Source organism: Stigmatopora nigra, chromosome 23 (assembly GCF_051989575.1).
Source record: "Stigmatopora nigra isolate UIUO_SnigA chromosome 23, RoL_Snig_1.1, whole genome shotgun sequence".
In the NCBI taxonomy this organism is placed as follows: domain Eukaryota; kingdom Metazoa; phylum Chordata; class Actinopteri; order Syngnathiformes; family Syngnathidae; genus Stigmatopora; species Stigmatopora nigra.
The window spans coordinates 6,884,591-6,903,724 of NC_135530.1; the positions used below are offsets into that span (position 1 = coordinate 6,884,591).

The 19,134-nt window shown below is 39.6% G+C and overlaps 1 protein-coding gene across 4 annotated transcripts in view; it reads left to right on the plus strand.

The window, feature by feature from the left end:
• The first annotated feature begins 3,932 nt into the window (after positions 1 to 3,932).
• Positions 3,933 to 19,134, plus strand: part of cacna1c (calcium channel, voltage-dependent, L type, alpha 1C subunit) — a 134,411-nt gene continuing 119,209 nt past the window's right edge. For 3 of the 4 annotated variants that reach the window (XM_077709894.1, XM_077709893.1, XM_077709895.1), the window contains exon 1: positions 3,934 to 4,915. In XM_077709894.1, coding sequence (XP_077566020.1) covers positions 4,858 to 4,915 — 58 coding nt within the window. In that variant the 5' untranslated portion in view covers positions 3,934 to 4,857. Of the gene's footprint in view, positions 4,916 to 19,134 lie in introns of all 4 variants that reach the window. The other variant, XM_077709892.1, reaches the window with a different exon arrangement.

The following is a 19,134-nucleotide window of genomic DNA, read 5'->3' on the forward strand; positions in this document are numbered from 1 at the left end:
AAAAGTGGTGTTTATTTGTGATTTAAAGTATATTTCTGACCTACAGATGAGTTGTTGTATTGCAAAATGAGTAGTGTCATCTAAAGCAATGAATTCACGCCAAGTTTGGCGTTTTATTCCTAAATATTGGTCTGCAGCAAGGACAGAAAGTATTAGTTCATAGCATGGCAGTGCTAAATGATTTCATTTCCTAATAATTACACTAGAGGGCTCTGTGGGTCGTATAAATCCAATCATAACACATTGCTTTCTTTTCAATGTGACTGTTGTGACTCATTGTGTTCATTATAGTATCAACATTTTTCAGATGTAAATATTTTATCCACCATTGTGCATTCACAAACATTTGATCATACATGTCCATTTTGGATTAGATTTTTTTAATTAAATGACATAACTTTATTCATCCCGTATTCGAGACATTTCATTAAATTTAAGCCACGTCTCTATCCACCGTGTGCGTATGCCAGCTATATATTTCTATTTGTGGCTTCCATCCCATTGTGCGAGTGTTTTCCAATGATGACTCTAACGAGGCATCCATCAGCGAGTCAATATTACCCATGGATTGTGATTGGCTGCAGGCCATGTATAATGTGGTCCCTCCACTTAAAGCAGCAACATGACATTTGGACACAAGCATACTTTCTTATATTAATAGGTGACGTCTTCTGGAACCGCTTGATCGATAGTAACTATTATGCAATGAGGAAAATCTGTTTTCCAAGCTATGTGCTCCGAGGCATCAATAGTCGAATACTGATACACATTTTAACATGTTATACAGACGCTCCCCTACTAACAAACTTTCAACTTACAAACAAACGGTACATACCAATATTTCTGCGAATTGCTTTTATGTCGAAAAATGTTCGTAAGTTCGATTTTGTATTGCGCGCCTTTTTCCGAGTAGTGCTTCTTACAGAAGCTTGATGCGTGTGAGAAAGTGGTGAGCATTGCACGAGAATACAACTTGAATCGTTCGACCGTCAGTACCATTTATAAACAAAGATGGAGCACTAGGACCCAAATATTGTACATTGCACAAAGGTGGCAAATCAATTGAATGATGCCATACAATGCTACCACATCATTTATGATGAAAAAAAAGAAAACTGCAATCGTGATTGGATAGCTTTTTTCGGCCAGTTTCTTGTAAATCGCTCTCCATCTCTCTGATGTATGTATAGAGTTCTGTATGTATTCTCTCCATTTTTATTAAATGTTTATTTCAGTGCAAACCAATGCTGGTTACTTATACAAGCCCTAAACATACAAATGCACTTATATAAACCTTCCATATACTTAAATACACCTTAAACATAAATTAAAATACAAAATATAGCATTGAATCAACTTCAATTGGAACAATTTCAACTTATGAACACTTTCAACTTATGAACAAGCGCTCAGAACCTAACTCGTTCGTAAGTAGGGGAGTGTCTGTAGTTATGTGGATCAAGGCATCAATAATCGAACACCGATAAACATCCAATCCAAAACTAGTTGAACATCCACAACATGCAATCGTTAATAACTTAAACACTTTAAAACGTCACATGTACTTCAGAACACACTGACACCATTTGGAAACAAGATGGCTGCATTCAGGGAGGTAGTAATGAGTGAACGTGATTGAAAGATCTGCGCCTAATTAACAAACGCAATCCTTCTTCGGCCTTCTCCCTTAGCAAGGATTTTGTCATTTTAGACTTCTTCCCAGAGTTCGGACCATCTTTACCAAAAGAGCCCGGCGGGATGTACAAATATAGAGTGCTTGGAAATAGAATAACCATTCTGGATTACAGGATTGTTGCGTGTATGCGTCCAAATCCCCTGGGTACATGTGTCTGTTCCCACGACCTGCCCTCTCTCTGTGGTCCCTTTGTCCGTAAAAAGTCTACACACCCGTTTGTAGGCTGGTGTTTTCACCAAAAGAATCGTTTTAATATGATTTATTGTTGATATCAGAAATAGTTGACATTTTAATAGGCGTCTGTACACGGTTTGTTCAAATGCTCGTCTTAATATTGTTGTTGTGGTTCTGGAGGGGTTGGAAAAGTTAGTGTATTTTCATATACTGTATTTTCACGACTACAAGGCGCACATAAAAGTCTTAAACGGTCTCCAAAATAGACAGGGCGCCTTATAATCCAGTGCACTTCATATATGGACCAATACTGAAGTTATCGCGATAAAATAAAATAAAATAAAATAAATTAGTCGATAGCACAACTACGGCAAGCAGCCCCCGGCTCTACTATTTTCCCGTAGATAAAGTACTCCTCAGTGACTGCTGGGATCTGTAGTAGTGATTTTGTAATTACTACTAGTATTTACCAAAGAAATCCTGCCGCTAGATCAGGGGTCGGGAACCTTTTTGACAGAGAGAGCAACAAACAATTCATATTTTCAATTTTTATTCATTGAGAGACATACTCAGAATTTACTAGATGTAAAAATACATGAAAACGTGCATTTTTAGTCATTTCACTGCCTTTAAAGTAGAAAAAGTCCCAGAATTATGTTCACAAAATTGTTACGCTCATGCTAATCAATGTGATGCATGAATGCATGCAGAAAGGTTTAATTAAAAACTGGAAGATTAAAGCGACTGTAGACATAGTGTCCAGATTTTAGCTCACAGTTAAGCGGAGAGCCATAGGCACCTATCAAAAGAGCCACATGTGGCTCCCGAGCCATAGGTTCCCTACCCCTGCGCTAGATGTTGGCGTCAACAAAAGATTCAAAGCTAGACTGCGAACTATATATGTATATATACCGTATTTTCACGACTATATGGCGCACTTAAGTCTTAAATTTTCTCCAAAATAGACAGTGCGCCTTATACTCCAGTGCACCTTATATGTGGAAAAAACAGAAAACCAAAAAACCAAAAAACACCACTGTCGGATATTAAAAAACACAAACGCCTGAACTGAAACAATACTGTTAAATATGCAGATGCCATCTTAGTTTACAAAATCTTCCATCCTTTAGCTCCTCCCCCACTGCAAGATTTTACACAAAAAAAATCCAAAACATCAACAATGGCTGGCTCTAGAGGTGACTGTGTAGTGAGTGCTTCATACCTGGAAGTCAATAGCAATTACCGTATTTTCACGACTATAAGGCGCACTTAAATGTCTTAAATTTTCTTCAAAATAGACAGTGCGCCTTATATATGGAAAGAAATGTCATTCATTGGGGGTGCACACTATAATGTGGTGCACCCTATAGTCATGAAAATACGGTATTATATATATTAATCTCGGACCTTGCCGTCATTTCCGGAGGCTTGAGAACTACAACCGCTGGACATCGGCATCAACCGGGCTTTCCAAGCAAAATTGCGAGTAGTGGAGAGTGGACCCAGCGTTTTGAAAGACTCATTTGGGCAATTGTTTAATTATTTTTACGCAAGCAGATATTCCTTATCTTCCGCAAAGCAAATGACAAAAAGTAGTGAAACTCAACCTATACTGCCACCTCGTGGTGACGTTTCACAACAGGCGTGCGTATTCCGTACTAGCCATCTTGCGCTATTAATTTCACCATCCACCAAGATTTAAAGAAATCCCACCCCTTCCCCTTCATATTTTCTGGTTTTGTTTTTGTTCTTCGGATGTAAACACAGAAGTTGTTGACCACGTGCGTTGAAAAACTTTTGACCTTTTGCTCCTTGGGACTACTACTACTAATTCCACCACGCGACATGACACTTGAGCAAGTGGACTCCAAATATGATGAATCCTCGCTACGCATATCCCACGCGATCCCTTTCGCCCATTTTTTTCCCCCCTCATTTCCACGCACACATCTGGAAGCAGTCAGCACGAACGAGGAGGAGGAGGAGGGGGCTGCTTCTTCTTCTTCTTCCTTTTCCCCTCAGTGCGCCTCTCTCTCTTCCTCTCGCTCTCTTACTTGCTGTGTTTGACTGCAGAGCTGCAGAGGCAGACGAGAGAGCCCAAAGTCCGCTTCACTTCCAAATACACATCGAGAGAGCGCGGAGGGTGGAGAGCGAGAGCAAGAGAGAGAGAGAGAGAGAGAGAAAGTGAGAGAGAGTGAGAGAGAGAGAGAGAGAGAGGAGACCACCATGGACTGGATCGGGACACGAGAGGAGCGCGTCTGAGGAGAGGACAGCCTGCCCTGCCTTGGATTTTTTTTTATAGGAGGGGAGGGTGGACGGCTCGTGGATTTTAACGCGTTGGAGAACGTAACCCCAGCGATGGAATATTTACACTCCCGTCATTTGGCAATCCTTCTTCTCCTCCTCCTCCTCTTCCTCCTCCAGCAGCAGCAGCAGCAGCAGCAGCGAGGATGCCAAGCGGCGATGCGTCTTTTGCGCACATCCAGCGACACTGACAGCCAACGTACTCCGAGAGCTCTTTTAAAACCGTGAGCAACAACAGCAACAACAACAACAACAACAAAAAGTGGAACCCAAAAAAGCCCTACCGAGAGGAGGAAAAAAAAGCAGAAGGGATTGGATCCAAACAACCGTACCGCTTTTTATGCTCGTCGTCGCCTAAGGGCCCGGATGTAAACGAGGGATGCACTGGTGCGTTTTCCCCACCGGTTCCGCTAACAGATCCCTCTTTTTTCTCGCCTTCACCTCCATCATGGAGATTAGGTAATATTCACTCCATCCGAAGACACCCCCCCACCCCTCCCCTGCCGAGCCAGCAACGGGAATATCCACAAGCTGTCAGACTCATTACCCCCCACCAACCCACTCCCTACACCTTTTTTTCTTTTTTATTTATTTCATTTTTTTTTTGGGAGGGGGGCCAACCCCCCCCTACTTCCCTTTTTTTTTAACCCATTCACATATAGGAAGAACGCTGGACTACATTTATGGTCAATGAAAGCAAAAACATGTACATCCCGGAGGACACCCTTGAGAACCATCAAGGTATGTTTGCGGTTTATGTTTATTTTATTTTTTTTAAAGTCTTGTTGATGAGGGGTGGAAGGGGGGGGGGTTGTGTGAAGAGGAGGAGGAGGAAGGGGGGTTCGATCAGCTTTTGGAAGATGGACGTCCTCTATCCTGGTTCCCTATTGGATGCACCTTTCGGTCACGTTTGGGCTCGCAAACACGTGTGGCGTGTTAGCTTGGTCAACAGGCTGTTTTTCCAACCTGCTCACTAAAGAAACAGCTACACGTGGCCCAGATGTTGAGATGCGATTTAGAAAGAGAAAGGCTCCGTTTGCGTTGCGCAGTATGAACGCCGCCACCGCCGCGTCTTCTTCCACCCACGTTGCGGAGAAGCGGCGAGCCACCGTGGCTTTTTACGTCCTTAAGAAGGACGTCGTTTCTAGCGTCCCCTTTTTTTCTGGACGGCGTCCTTACACGGAGATGTCGGGCCTGGCCTTGCCTGGCAACGGGTTCCATAGCAACAGGCCGTGAAGAGATGGCGAGTGTGTCCACATCTGCGCGTGTCGCAGTGAGACATCACACATGACCCGTGGCGTTTCCGCTTTGATGAGTGGTGGTGACTTTTTGGGGAGTAAAGTTGACTTGGAGCTGGGGTTTGGAACCTTTTTGATGAAGAGAGGCATAAACAATTCATATTTTCAAACATTATTCCTTGAGAGTCATACTAAGAATTTAAAAGTCAAAATACAGGAAAATGTGAGCATTAATTCTTCATTTCACCACTTTGAAAGTAAAAAAAAAGTCTGAATTCCTTTGAGAACATGCTTTCACGGTTTTTAATCAATGAGTATCAATGAGAGAATACATGCAGAAGAGTCTAATGAAGAAAAATTGTGATTTTAAAAAGGCGGAGAGCCATATACACCCATCAAAAGAGCCACATATGGCTCCCGAGACATAGGTTCCTTACCCCTGACTTAGAGGAAGTGCTTTCTTTAGAGCAGGGGTAGGAAACCTATGGCTCAGGAGCTATATGTGGTTCTTTTGATGGGTGTATATGGCTCTCCGTGAACCTGTGTGGTAAAATATGGGAACAGCTGGTGACATAACTGTTATATTACATCTAGAACTGCTTTAATTTTCATATTTTTTGCTGTAGACTCTTCTGGTACTCATCCTCTAATTTATTGGCAACAGCATAAGAATGTTTTAAAAAATATTCATTTTTTTCCACTTTAAAAGTGGTGAAATTACTAGAAAAAAATTGAAAAGGCACTTGTTGACATGTATATATTTGGACTTTTAAGTTCGTAGTATGGCTCACAAGAAATCACGCCGGCACTGTGGCGCCAAAATTATCTCTAGTGCTTTTTTAAATCATAATCTTTCCTCATTAGACTCTTCTGCATGCATCCTCTCATTGCTACTCATTAATTAGCAACAGTGAAATAATATTCTCAAAAGAATTCCGACTTTTTTTTTACTTTCAAAGTGGTGAAATGATTAATAAATGCTCACATTTTCATGTATTTCGACTTTTAAATTCTTAGTATGACTCTCAAGGAATAATATTTGAACATATAAATTGTTTTAGCCTCTCTTCGTTAAAAAGGTTCCCGACCCCTGCTTTAGAATAAGACAAAACTTTTAAAAACATTGTCATCGCCATTATAGGATACAAGTCAACTAGCGTGTCACGGCACATTGGAGAGTGGTTGGCACCTGTGCCTCGCAGTTATCAGACAGAGCGTTCAATCCCTGGTTTGAAGTTTGCATGTTCTTCATGTGTCTGCATGGGTTTTTTACGGGTACTCCTGGTTCCTTCGACATACAAAAAACAAGCATGGTAGACTGGTTAAACACTTAATGTTGGTTTGTCTCATTGTGCCCTGCAATTGGTCGCCGACCTATTCGGGGCATCCATTGAATACTGCATAAAGTTGTCTAGGATAGGATCTAGCACCCCCGCGACCTTTGTGAGGAGAAATAGTGGAAAATAAGCAAAAATAGGGATTCATCCTTATAATTTGAATAACTTTATTGAAAATGTCCATGTTTTGTGTCCATTGCTTTAAATAGGACACGCCAATCAAGAACTAATCTCGTTATGTTTGCAACTTTGGTAACAAAATATTCCCATTTGTACAGGCGTGAAGCTTTCCCACCCGACTATCGACATAAATATTATAATCCCTAAATAATCCCAGCAGTTGCGTGTCATTCTCCTGAAATTGTCGAGGTTTTCCGAGATTTCGATCCCGTGTGGCTTTGCCGTCAAGACACTGGAGTTTTTGGCTTCTGTAGCCTGAAAAGTGAGCAAGGAGGCCGGCCAGAGTGACCTGCGCTAGCCAATGGCGCCAATTGTTCTGCTTCCAAGTATCGTCACCTTTTGAGGACGAGCCGCTGAGGAATTTGGAGTGGTTGGCGCCTTGTTTTCAGCACCACGGACAGTTCATTCATTATTATTACACTATTGACAGTTTGATGGCATCGCTGCGACACTGTCACCAGCTGGACCTTCTTTGCCTTTTATCCCCGAGATTTATTCTCTGGCTGGACTTGTCAGCGGCGGCATGTCCAAACGTGTTTAGAACAAGAATGGCGCGTAAGGGGAGCAGTCATCAATTAAGAAAAATGGCGCTTCAGATAAAGCCTTCCAGCTGCTTTCCATATACGGAAGCAAAATAGATATTTATGCAGTGGTCTGGCTGCACTCAATTTGATTTACATCTTTTGAGATGGTTAACGATTGGAATGATAACAGACACGTCTTCTTTGAAAATCCATGTCACAGTGGGTATAGGGGGTTCCGAACACATACTTTTGCATGCCAGTCGAATTGGAGGTACCTCATTTTGTGATTCTGCCAATACCTCATCCCGATCTGATACTGAGGATTGTATTCACGAGGAGAAAAAGTAGCACCACCACCACTACTACTACCAACACCACCACTACTTTTACTACCCACACCACTAATACTACTACCAATACCACTACTACCAATACCACTAATACCATAAACACCACTAATACCATAAACACCACTAATACTACCAATACCACGACTACAACCACTACCACCACTACTACTACCAACACCACTACTACTACTACCAACACCACTACTACCACCACCACTACTACTACTACCACCACCACTACTACTACTAACAACACCACTACTACTACTACCAACACCACTACTACAACCAACACCACTACCACCATAACTACCACTGCTACCACCACCACTACTAATACTACTTCTAATACCACTACTACGACCATAACTACCACTGCTACCACCACCACTACTAATACTACTTCTAATACCACTACTACGACCATAACTACCACTGCTACCACCACCACTACTAATACTACTTCTAATACCACTACTACCACCATAACTACCACTGCTACCACCATAACTACCACTGCTACCACCACTACCACTGCTAACACCACCACCACTACCACTAATCATACTACTACTACCACCACCACCGCCACTAATACCACCTCTATTAATACTACTTCTACTACCACTACTACTATCACCACCTCTATTAATACTACTTCTACTACCACTACTACTATCACCACCTCTATTAATACTACTTCTACTACCACTACTAATACTACTACTACTACCACTACTAATACTACTACCACCACTACTATGACCAAAACTACTCCTGCTACCACCACTACTACTACTACCACCACCACCACTACTAATACTACCACCACCACTATTGCTGCTACCACCACTACCACTACTACTACTACCACCACCACTAGTAATAGTACTACTACTATTACTACCACCACCACCACCACTAGTAATGCAGCTACTACTACTACTACTACTACTACCACTACTACTACTACCACCACCACTAGTAATAGTACTACTACTATTACTACCACCACCACCACCACTAGTAATACAGCTACTACTACTACCACTACTAATACTACTGCTGCTACTATTGCTGCTACCACCACTATTGCTGCTACCACCACTACTACTACTACTACCACTAGTAATACTGCTTGCTGAGCAATAATCTTTCCGTTTACTATTGGAGTGGTTCCCGTTTCATTTCAATAATTATTTTAATACTGTAAGACTAATAATCATAAGAGAGCATTTGTAAAAAAAAAATGGGATAATGACTCCAAATGGAGTGGCTGGCCTCACTCGCCAGCAAAGACCGCCGTTTCTGTATTTGGAGGCTAACGCGCTGGTGTTGCGTTAGCAGCCGCGCCGATGGCTGTAATGAGCGATTAAAGGCCAATCAGCGTTTGTAGTGCCTCGGAGGGCCGTCGCCGCTTCAACTTAAGGACGCCACTCAATGACAGGAGCTCTCACCGGAAGGCTGGGGGGCAGGAAAGGGATGGATGAAGAGGCGGGAAAAAAAAAATGATTATCCGCCACTCGCTTAAACCCACGCCGCCCTATCGGAAATCCATCCCCAGGCCGTGGTTTTCTTCGCTTTGCCGCCGTCTTGGTCCCTAGCGTCGGGCTATTACGGCCCTTTGTGCTCGTCTTTATATTTGCTGGCTGTCGTACTTGGGTGTTTTTTTTACACACAAACTCGCGTGTTCTCATCAGCTTTATTGATCCGCCAGTGGAAAGAACAACTTGCTATCTCAGACTCTTTTTTTATTGATTTATTTATTTATATTATTAGCGTGTATACGCTAGCTTGGTCACCTGGAGTGAACCATGAGGCAGACGGTAGATACAATGCTGTATTTTATTTTAAAAATTAACTGAATTCCACACAAGAAGTGAAACATTCATGATCAGGGATGTTTAAAAATGTAAATAGTGTTGTGTCAACATTATAAATATATATATTTTATTTCATATTCTTCATATTTGATTTATTTTTCCATTTTTCTAATCTTGGTTTTCCCATTTAAAAAGTCAGTAACTATATTTCCGGATTTAGATTAGATTAAGATTTGTTTTCATTTTTTCTGTTGCGTTGTCAACTTTGATAAATATATATCTCTTATTTCATATTCTATGTATTTGACTGATTTTCCCATTTTTTTGGGAATCTTGTTTTTCCATTTAAAAAGTCAGTCACTATATTTCGATTTAGATTAGATTAGAGATTCATTTTTTTCGATATCCCCATTTTTATCTTTGACTTATTTGTTCTCCATTTAAAAAAGAGCAGAAAGTGTATTTTATTTACATTAAAAACATAAACGTATAAAAAGAAAATACTGTTTTTTTGTCAAATTTAATCATTTTTAAAACAGAAAAATGTTAATTGTTCGATTTAAAAAAAAAATAAAAGATTTATAATTAAGAAAAAAATAGTGTAATAGAGTAAATATACTCTTTATCAGTCCTTTTGATATGAAAAAATCCACATGACAGTCTCGATTATTCATGGCCAAGCGTGTTTCTCTGGCTTCTTGGTTGCCTCCATCTCTAGCCCGTTGGTTAACTCTCGGTGGACCATTTGCTTTCTTTCTATCTCACTCGTCTTCTTTCTTGTCTTTTTTTCCTATTCTTAAGCAGTTCACAGGGTTTATCGTCGTTTTTCTTGACGGTGAAATCGAGCCGTCAAACTGCTTAGCTGGACATGAATCAGAAGGATTTCTGGTGTAAATATTGTCCAAAAAAAATCTAATTTCAACTGATATTGGATTGGATTGGATAACTTTATTCATCCTGTATTCGGGAAATTGACAGTAGCAAGTAGGACGGGAATGTAGATACAGAAATAACAAAATAAAAACACATAGTTAGTCTTTTATCATTTGTATATTGTTACTATTGATAGTTTTAACTAAAATGCAAAATTAAACAGATCTTTTTGTAAAGGATATATAGTAAAATGATATTCCAAAGTAATCCTTTTTTGTTGCTTTCTGTCATTTTTAAAACCAAAAGAGCAATCATGAGGTGTTGCTAAATGCAAACTATGGCCCGCGGGCCACATCCGGCCCGCTAGGCTTTTTAATCCGGCCCGCCAACGTTGTCCATAAATAATTTTGTGGCAGTAGCTCTGTCCACTCTTATTTGTTTTTCGTGTTTTACAGCCCTTCCATCTTTTTTTAAATGACATTTTAATATTTCTTAATATCGTATTTTCACGACTATAAGGCGCACCTAAAAGTCTTACATTTTCTCCAAAATAGACAGTGCGCCTTATAATCCAGTGCGCCTTATATATGGAAATAACAGAAAACCACTGTCGGATATTAAAAAAAACACAAACGCCTGAACTGAAACTATACTGTTAAATATGCAGATGCCATCTTAGTTTACAAAATCTTCCATCAAATAGCTCCTCCCCCACCGTAAGATTTTATCCAAAAAAATCCAAAACATCAACAATGGCTGTTTCTAGATGTGACTGTGTAGTGAGTGCTTCATACCTGGAAGTCAATAGCAATTACTGTATTTTCACGACTATAAGGCGCACTTAAAAGTAGTGAGCCTTATAATACAGTGCGCCTTATATATGGAAAAAATGCCATTCATTGAGGGTGCGCCTTATATTGCGGTGCGCCCTATAGTCGTGAAAATACGGTACATTCCTTTTTACTTGACTTTGTACTTTATACTTTTTACTTGAATGATGAGTGATGAGTATGTTAATACTTGAGTCCTTTTTTCTCTCTTTATGTTTCATATGTACTGTTAACGGATGCACTTTTTTATATGTATCGTATCTTGTTCTGACCCGGCCCATCTGTCAACTTTTTAAAGTCAATGTGGCCCCCGGGCCCAAAAGTTTCCCCACCCCTGTACTAGAGTCTGGGTCTTAGGAGGTTAAGGCAATTTTAAGGGTGCGGCTTATACGCAGAGATGGCTTATATGTGAGTAAATCTTGTCCATTTTTTTAAAAATATTTGCATACATTTAACTTGTTGGCCTCCATTGACTTCCACTCCCATTTGGACCTGGAGCCGCAGGCCCAGTATAGAAACAAACGCCGCGTATCATTAACGCGATTATAGCCGCTTTGGCTATGAGGCCAAATGTCACCATGGTGACGGAAAGCCATTAGGCCGCTTCTCTCTCACGGCCCGCGTGCAATTTTTTAACCGTCGGCTTTCCAGCCGAGGCCGCCGTGCTGCGACAGCACTTTTATGGCATCTTGTCCCGATCTGCCCGTTGCCATGGTGACCGGGGGCTGCCCGGACGGCGAAGAGGAAAGGAAGGGAGGGAGGGAGAGCGCGTTGAGGTTAAACCAAAGGACGGCCAAATTGCTTCATTTCCTTGAGTGTTTTTTCCCCCCTCTTTTCCTGCCTTTTATTTGTCGGGGTATCTTCTACGGCTTTTTGACGGGACCCCGGCTGAAACCACGTCCTTGGCGCATGTCCCCAGAACCATTTATCTAGGCCAGTGTGTCCGCCAGACCGTTTCCCAGCAGGCCACGCGCCTAGCAGTCCACTTCCCAAAAGACCAGACTCACTTTCACACTTTGGAGTTGGAGTCCTAATGCAGGGATGGGCGAACTACGGCCCGCGGGCAACATCCGGCCCGCCAGGCTTTTTAATCTGGCCCGTCGACGTTGTCCAAATGTTTATTTTTTAATTAAAAAAAAAAAGAATTCCCAAGACGGCGTCATCATCTGGAAACAAGTGGCAGATGCTCTGTCCACTCTGAAAATAAAAATGACAGAGTATGGCTTCAAAATAGTGAATCAGGGCGTGGCTTATACTCGAGAAATTGTAAAATACAAGTATTTTAACCTCCTATCACAGAAATGGGCAAACTACGGACCACGGGCTGCATACGGCCTTCTAATCCGGCCCGCCGACGTTGTCCAAATAATGTTTTTTTTTTCCGCAAGATGGCGCCGTCACGCGTAAGCCAGTGGCAGTAGTTCTGTCCCGTCTTATTTGTTTTTCGTGTTTTTCCGCCCCTCTATAATTTTTAAAATGACATTTTAATATTTCTTAATACATTCCTTTTGACTTCACTTTGTAGTTCATACCTTTTACTTGAATGATGAGTGATGAGTATGTTAATACTTTTCTGTTTATGTTTTATATGTACTGTTAACGGATGCACTTTTTTATATGTATCGTATCTTGTGCTGACCCAGCCCATCTGTCAATCTTTTCAAGTCAATGTGGCCCCCGGGCCCAAAAGTTTGCCCACCCCTGACATAGACCTATTCTCGAAAAAGCATCAGTGCAGCCTTTTATTTCCAGGGCCGGTCAAATAAAGAGAAGGCACAAAAACTAATAGTAAAGTAGTTTAGTTTAATAAAGTAATCATATTATTGGATAACCTGCAATTCCATGGAGCATTAAAAATGACTCATACCTGCATATAATGACAATACTTACTTTACTATGTAGGTTTTAAATGGATGGGAAGTGTCCTGTTTTTAATTAATACGTTGTATATAATATATATAAATATATAAATATTTATATATATATATATATATATATATATATATATATATATATATATATATATATATATATATATATATATATATATATATATATATATATATATATATATATATATATATATATATATATATATATATATATATATATATATATATATATATATATATATATATATATATATATATATATATATATATATATATATATATATATATATATATATATATATATATATATATATATATATATATATATATATATATATATATATATATATATATATATATATATATATATATATATATATATATATATATATATATATATATATATATATATATATATATATATATATATATATATATATATATATATATATATATATATATATATATATATATATATATATATATATATATATATATATATATATATATATATATATATATATATATATATATATATATATATATATATATATATATATATATATATATATATATATATATATATATATATATATATATATATATATACATATATATATATATACACACACACACACACACACACACACACACACACACACACACACACACACACACACACACACACACACACACACACACACACACACACACACACACACACACACACACACACACACACACACACACACACACACACACACACACACACACACACACACACACACACACACACACACACACACACACACACACACACACACACACACACACACACACACACACACACACACACACACACACACACACACACACACACACACACACACACACACACACACACACACACACACACACACACACACACACACACACACACACACACACACACACACACACACACACACACACACACACACACACACACACACACACACACACACACACACACACACACACACATACACACATACACACATACACACATACACACATACACACATACACACATACACACATACACACATACACACATACACACATACACACATACACACATACACACATACATACATACATACATACATACATACATACATACATACATACATACATACATACATACATACATACATACATACATACATACATACATACATACATACATACATACATACATACATACATACATACATACATACATACATACATACACACACACACACACACAATGAATCCCTTAAAAATGGTAACAATTCTTACAAGTATAAAATGCCACAGTAATGACAGTTTGTCTGTTAATACTTCTTAATACATTCCTTATTACTTGATTTTGTACTTTATACTTTTTACTTGAATGATGAGTGATGAGTATGTTAATACTTTAGTCCTTTTTTTTTCTATATATGTTTTATATGTACTGTTAACGGATGCACTTTTTTATATGTATCATATCTTGTGCTGACCCAGCCCATCTGTCAAATTCTTAAAGTCAATGTGGCCCCCGAGCCCAAAAGTTTGCCCACCCCTGTTCTAATGGCTAAAACAGTCTTGTTACTCGTCTGTTGAGGAGAGGATGTTTTAACCATTTACGGAGACCGCCCACGTCCTTCCCGCCGCACACTTGTGGAAGACAAAATGTTCTCCTTGCAATGAAATTGATTGCGCGCATGTTTGATATCAAAGTCACCCAGTATGGAAATGAGTTGGAGGGAGGACAGTGTGGGCGTGGCTTTCCTTTCTCATCCACTGTGCGCTCATACGTGACAGAGGAGACGCACGTGAGGCTTTTATTTAGTTATTTTTTCGGAGGAAAGACGAAGGTGCCACTGTCTGTTGTCATGTCAACGGTGAAAGAGAGGAAAGCTAATAGAAGGATGCGAGAGGACTTTTTCCTCCTCTTACCACCGCAGTGTGATAAAGTTGATGATTAACGACGTTATCCTCAGCGTAGCGGGCCATGTTACCGTGGAGAAGCCACATTAAATAAACACCTTGTTCTGACCCGGGGAGGGAGACGGTGAGCAAATGGAAGATGGCGCGTTTGCTAAGTTGGGTATTGTTCAATGTTCATGTCATACGTAGCTTGCCGTCGATGCCGATTGATGACAAAAAAATCACAATGGCATACCTGTCAACCTCTGCCGATAACTGCCCTTATAAATGATTATGATTCCCCGTACAACCCCCCCAAAAAAACCTTATAAACACCGTACGACGCATGTTTACTCACGGTAACTCGTTTCTTACTAAGTGGTTCCTCCATGCTTGCTTCCACGATATTTACTCTATGTATATCTACGCATGTCATCCTTTATCGATATTGCCGTACGTACCGCGTAGAAAATACATACGATTCAGGATAATTTTTGCTGGTATACCGCGACAATAGTCACGATTGATGACAGTAGCGTCGTTGGCTACCAGCCTACGAGACTATCTGTTTTTTAGCCAAAACGGTCTTGTTGAGATCGGTTTTCAAAAATATTGGCGATTTAAAAAAAAAGCCCCGTACACCAGTCGGTGTACGGCGTACAGGATTTGAAATGGTAAAAAAACTTATAAAATACGCATAAAACGTACAAGTTGACAGGTATGCAATGGCAAACCATGTGATTTGAATATGGATATCAGCAGGCATGTGGACCAATGTTCCCTCTAATTTTTCATGTAAAACATGCTGTAAAACACAAAAACACAAGAGTGGACAAAGCTACTGCCACTGGCCGCCGCGTAAATGGCGCCATCATGGGGAAAGGGATAAAAAAAAAGTTTGGATTTTATTTTCTGCGACCATATTATTGCTGCTGCGCAGAGAAGACGAGAGTAGTGCGCAATTGCGCATGCACGCAGCTTAGAGGGAACATTGGTCTTGGCCATACTGGAGTTTGGAGTGTGAGAGACTGAGGTTGTGGACAGGTGTCTTTTATAGCGAAAATGAGTTAAAACAGAAGCTATTAAAATAGGTAACGAGTGGAGACCTCGTTAGAAGTTAGACCTCTTTAACAGCCAAAAATCTATCTTGTTTGTAGGTGACCAAATACTTCTATTGCACTCTAATTTGGAAATACATTCTTTAAAAATCTAACTATGCTTTTCTGTTTTTAATGTTCCTTTTATTTTTTTGTTGGTTTGGGCAGAAAGACAACCTCCCTGAGCGCACTGAGTACCAGTGTGAGCGACATCATCATTGCTTGCTATAGGCACACCAGTATCACACCTGCCATAAGCAGGTGCATGTCAATGTTAGAAGACGAGAGTAGTGCATTTTCTCTGTGTATCATGGCATTTTTCTCTCCCAATACTTAACTGTGACTTCCTGGGAAATGGACTGCGGTTGCTGTCAATCTCTGAGTTACGCTGTTCGGCGGCCGCTTAAACGCTGACGGATTGCGTGTCCTCGGCCCACTAGCGGATGTTACAAACCCACTTGCGGTCTTGTCCTTTTCCACTTGGCTTATCCTAGCGAGGTTTTTTTTGTTTTTGTGCTGGTAGTCCAACGGTGTGGCTTCAGGACTGATAGGTCCGCATTAGACCAGTTTTTCCCAAAGCTTTTTGGAGCTGTGGTACACTTTTTGCATAGAAAAAATCTCAAGGCACACCAAATTAAAACTATATTCACAATACTGAGTCATTCTGATCAAAATTTTATCAACATGAATCATATCAACCTCAAAACCTATTAGAAAATCTTCCATAATTTTTATACGGGCAAACATCCGGCCCGTTAGCCTTTTTAATCCGGCCCGCCGACGTTGTCCAAATATATATACCGTATTTTCATGACTATAAGGCGCACCACATTATAAGGCGCACCCTCAATGAATGACATTTTTCCATATATAAGGCGCACCCTCAATGAATGACATTTTTCCATATATAAGGCGCACTGTATTATTAGGTGCACTGTATTATAAGGTGCACTGTATTATAAGGTGCACTGTATTATAAGGCGCACTGTATTTATTATAAGGCACACTGTATTTATTATAAGGCGCACTATATTTTAAGGCGCACTCTCTATTTTGGAGAAAATGTAAGACTTAAGTGCGCCTTATAGTCGTGAAAATACGGTAATTGCTATTGACTTCCAGGTATGAAGCACTCACTACAGTCTACACAGTCACCTCTAGAGCCAGCCATTGTTGATGTTTTGGATTTTTTTGTATAAAATCTTGCAGTGGGGGAGGAGCTATATGATGGAGGATTTTGTAAACTAAGATGACATCTGCATATTTAACAGTATTGTTTCAGTTCAGGCGTTTGTGTTTTTTTAATATCCGACAGTGGTGATTTTTCATTTTTGGTTTTCTGTTTTTTCCATATATAAGGCGCACTGCATTATAAGGCGCACTGTCTATTTTGGAGAAAATTTAAGACTTTTAAGTGTGCCTTATAGTCGTGAAAATACGGTATTTTTTCCAAGATGGCGCCGTCACGCGGAAGCCAGTGGCAGTAGCGAAATGTTGCAGTTGTTTGTATTTCTGGCACTTAAAGTGAATTGTATGACTCCCAGTTTCGACCAATTGCAGCTAAGTATGATTGAGTTGCATTCCTTTTCATTAAAATATGATCCCGCCACGATTAGGACCGATTTTTCTTTTGTAGAGCAACCGAGAACATCACGAGTACAAATTGTGTCATGGCGTCTTTGTATATTTCTTTGAACCGTCGGCAGCTTTTTGGGCTCGCTTGAAAAATTCACACAAGATGTAACTGTGGCTTAAAGTGCAATTTACAGGATTATTTATGTCTTTTGTCAGATGCCATATATATGATAAGCAGATTTTTTTTGGGGTCTGCAGCCTGCATGTAAAAAGCAAGTGAAGCATTGCGGAGAAGGAGCCTTGTCAGGGTTGTCACAATGTGTGAAATGGGCCCATCGCACATTAGGGCTTTCAAGAATAGACACACTTGTGACGCCGCTTGTCCCATTTAAATGGGATGTCAGCTGCGCCGGCGCAGGAGGAAATCAAATAGAATGTCAAAAATAAAATAACAATAAAACCTGGGCTGCTTTTACGCCCTTGACGGACATCTATAGGTTGAGGTCACGCTGAGCCCACTAGCTCAGATGGTTAATTTGAGGGGCGGAGTCAAGGCAGCCAGTCGCTGTCGGGGAGTAGGACTGGTCACAGCCTGGAAAGCATAAATCTCACGCTTTGTGGCTTCCCCTCATACCAGGGGTGGGCAAACTTTTGAGCCCGGAGGCTACATTGACTTTCAAAATTTGACAAACGGGCCAGGTCAGCACAAGATGGGATACATGTAAAAAAGTGCATCCGTTAACAGTACATATGAAACAGAAACAGAAAAAAAGGGCTAAAGTATTTACATACTCATCACTCATCATTCAAGTAAAAAGTATAAAGTACAAAGTCAAGTAAAAAGTATAAAGTACAAAGTAGAGTAAAAAGTATATAGTACAAAGTAAAGTCAAAAGTATAAAGTACAAAGTAAAGTATAAAGTACAAAGTAAAGTATAAAGTACAAAGTAAAGTATAAAGTACAAAGTAAAGTATAAAGTACAAAGTAAAGTATAAAGTACAAAGTAAAGTATAAAGTACAAATTAAAGTCAAAAGTACAAAGTACAAAGTATGGAATGTATTCAGAAATATTAAAACGTCATTTAAAAAAAGATAAAGGGGCGGGTCAGCACAAGATACGATACATATAAAAAAGTGCATCCGTTAACAGTACATATGAAACATAAACAGAACAAAAGGACTAAAGTATTAACATACTAATCACTTATCATTCAAGTAAAAAGTAAAAACTACAAAGTCAAGTCAAAATGAATGTATTAAGAAATATTAAAATGTCATTTAAAAAAAGATAGAGGGGCTGTAAAA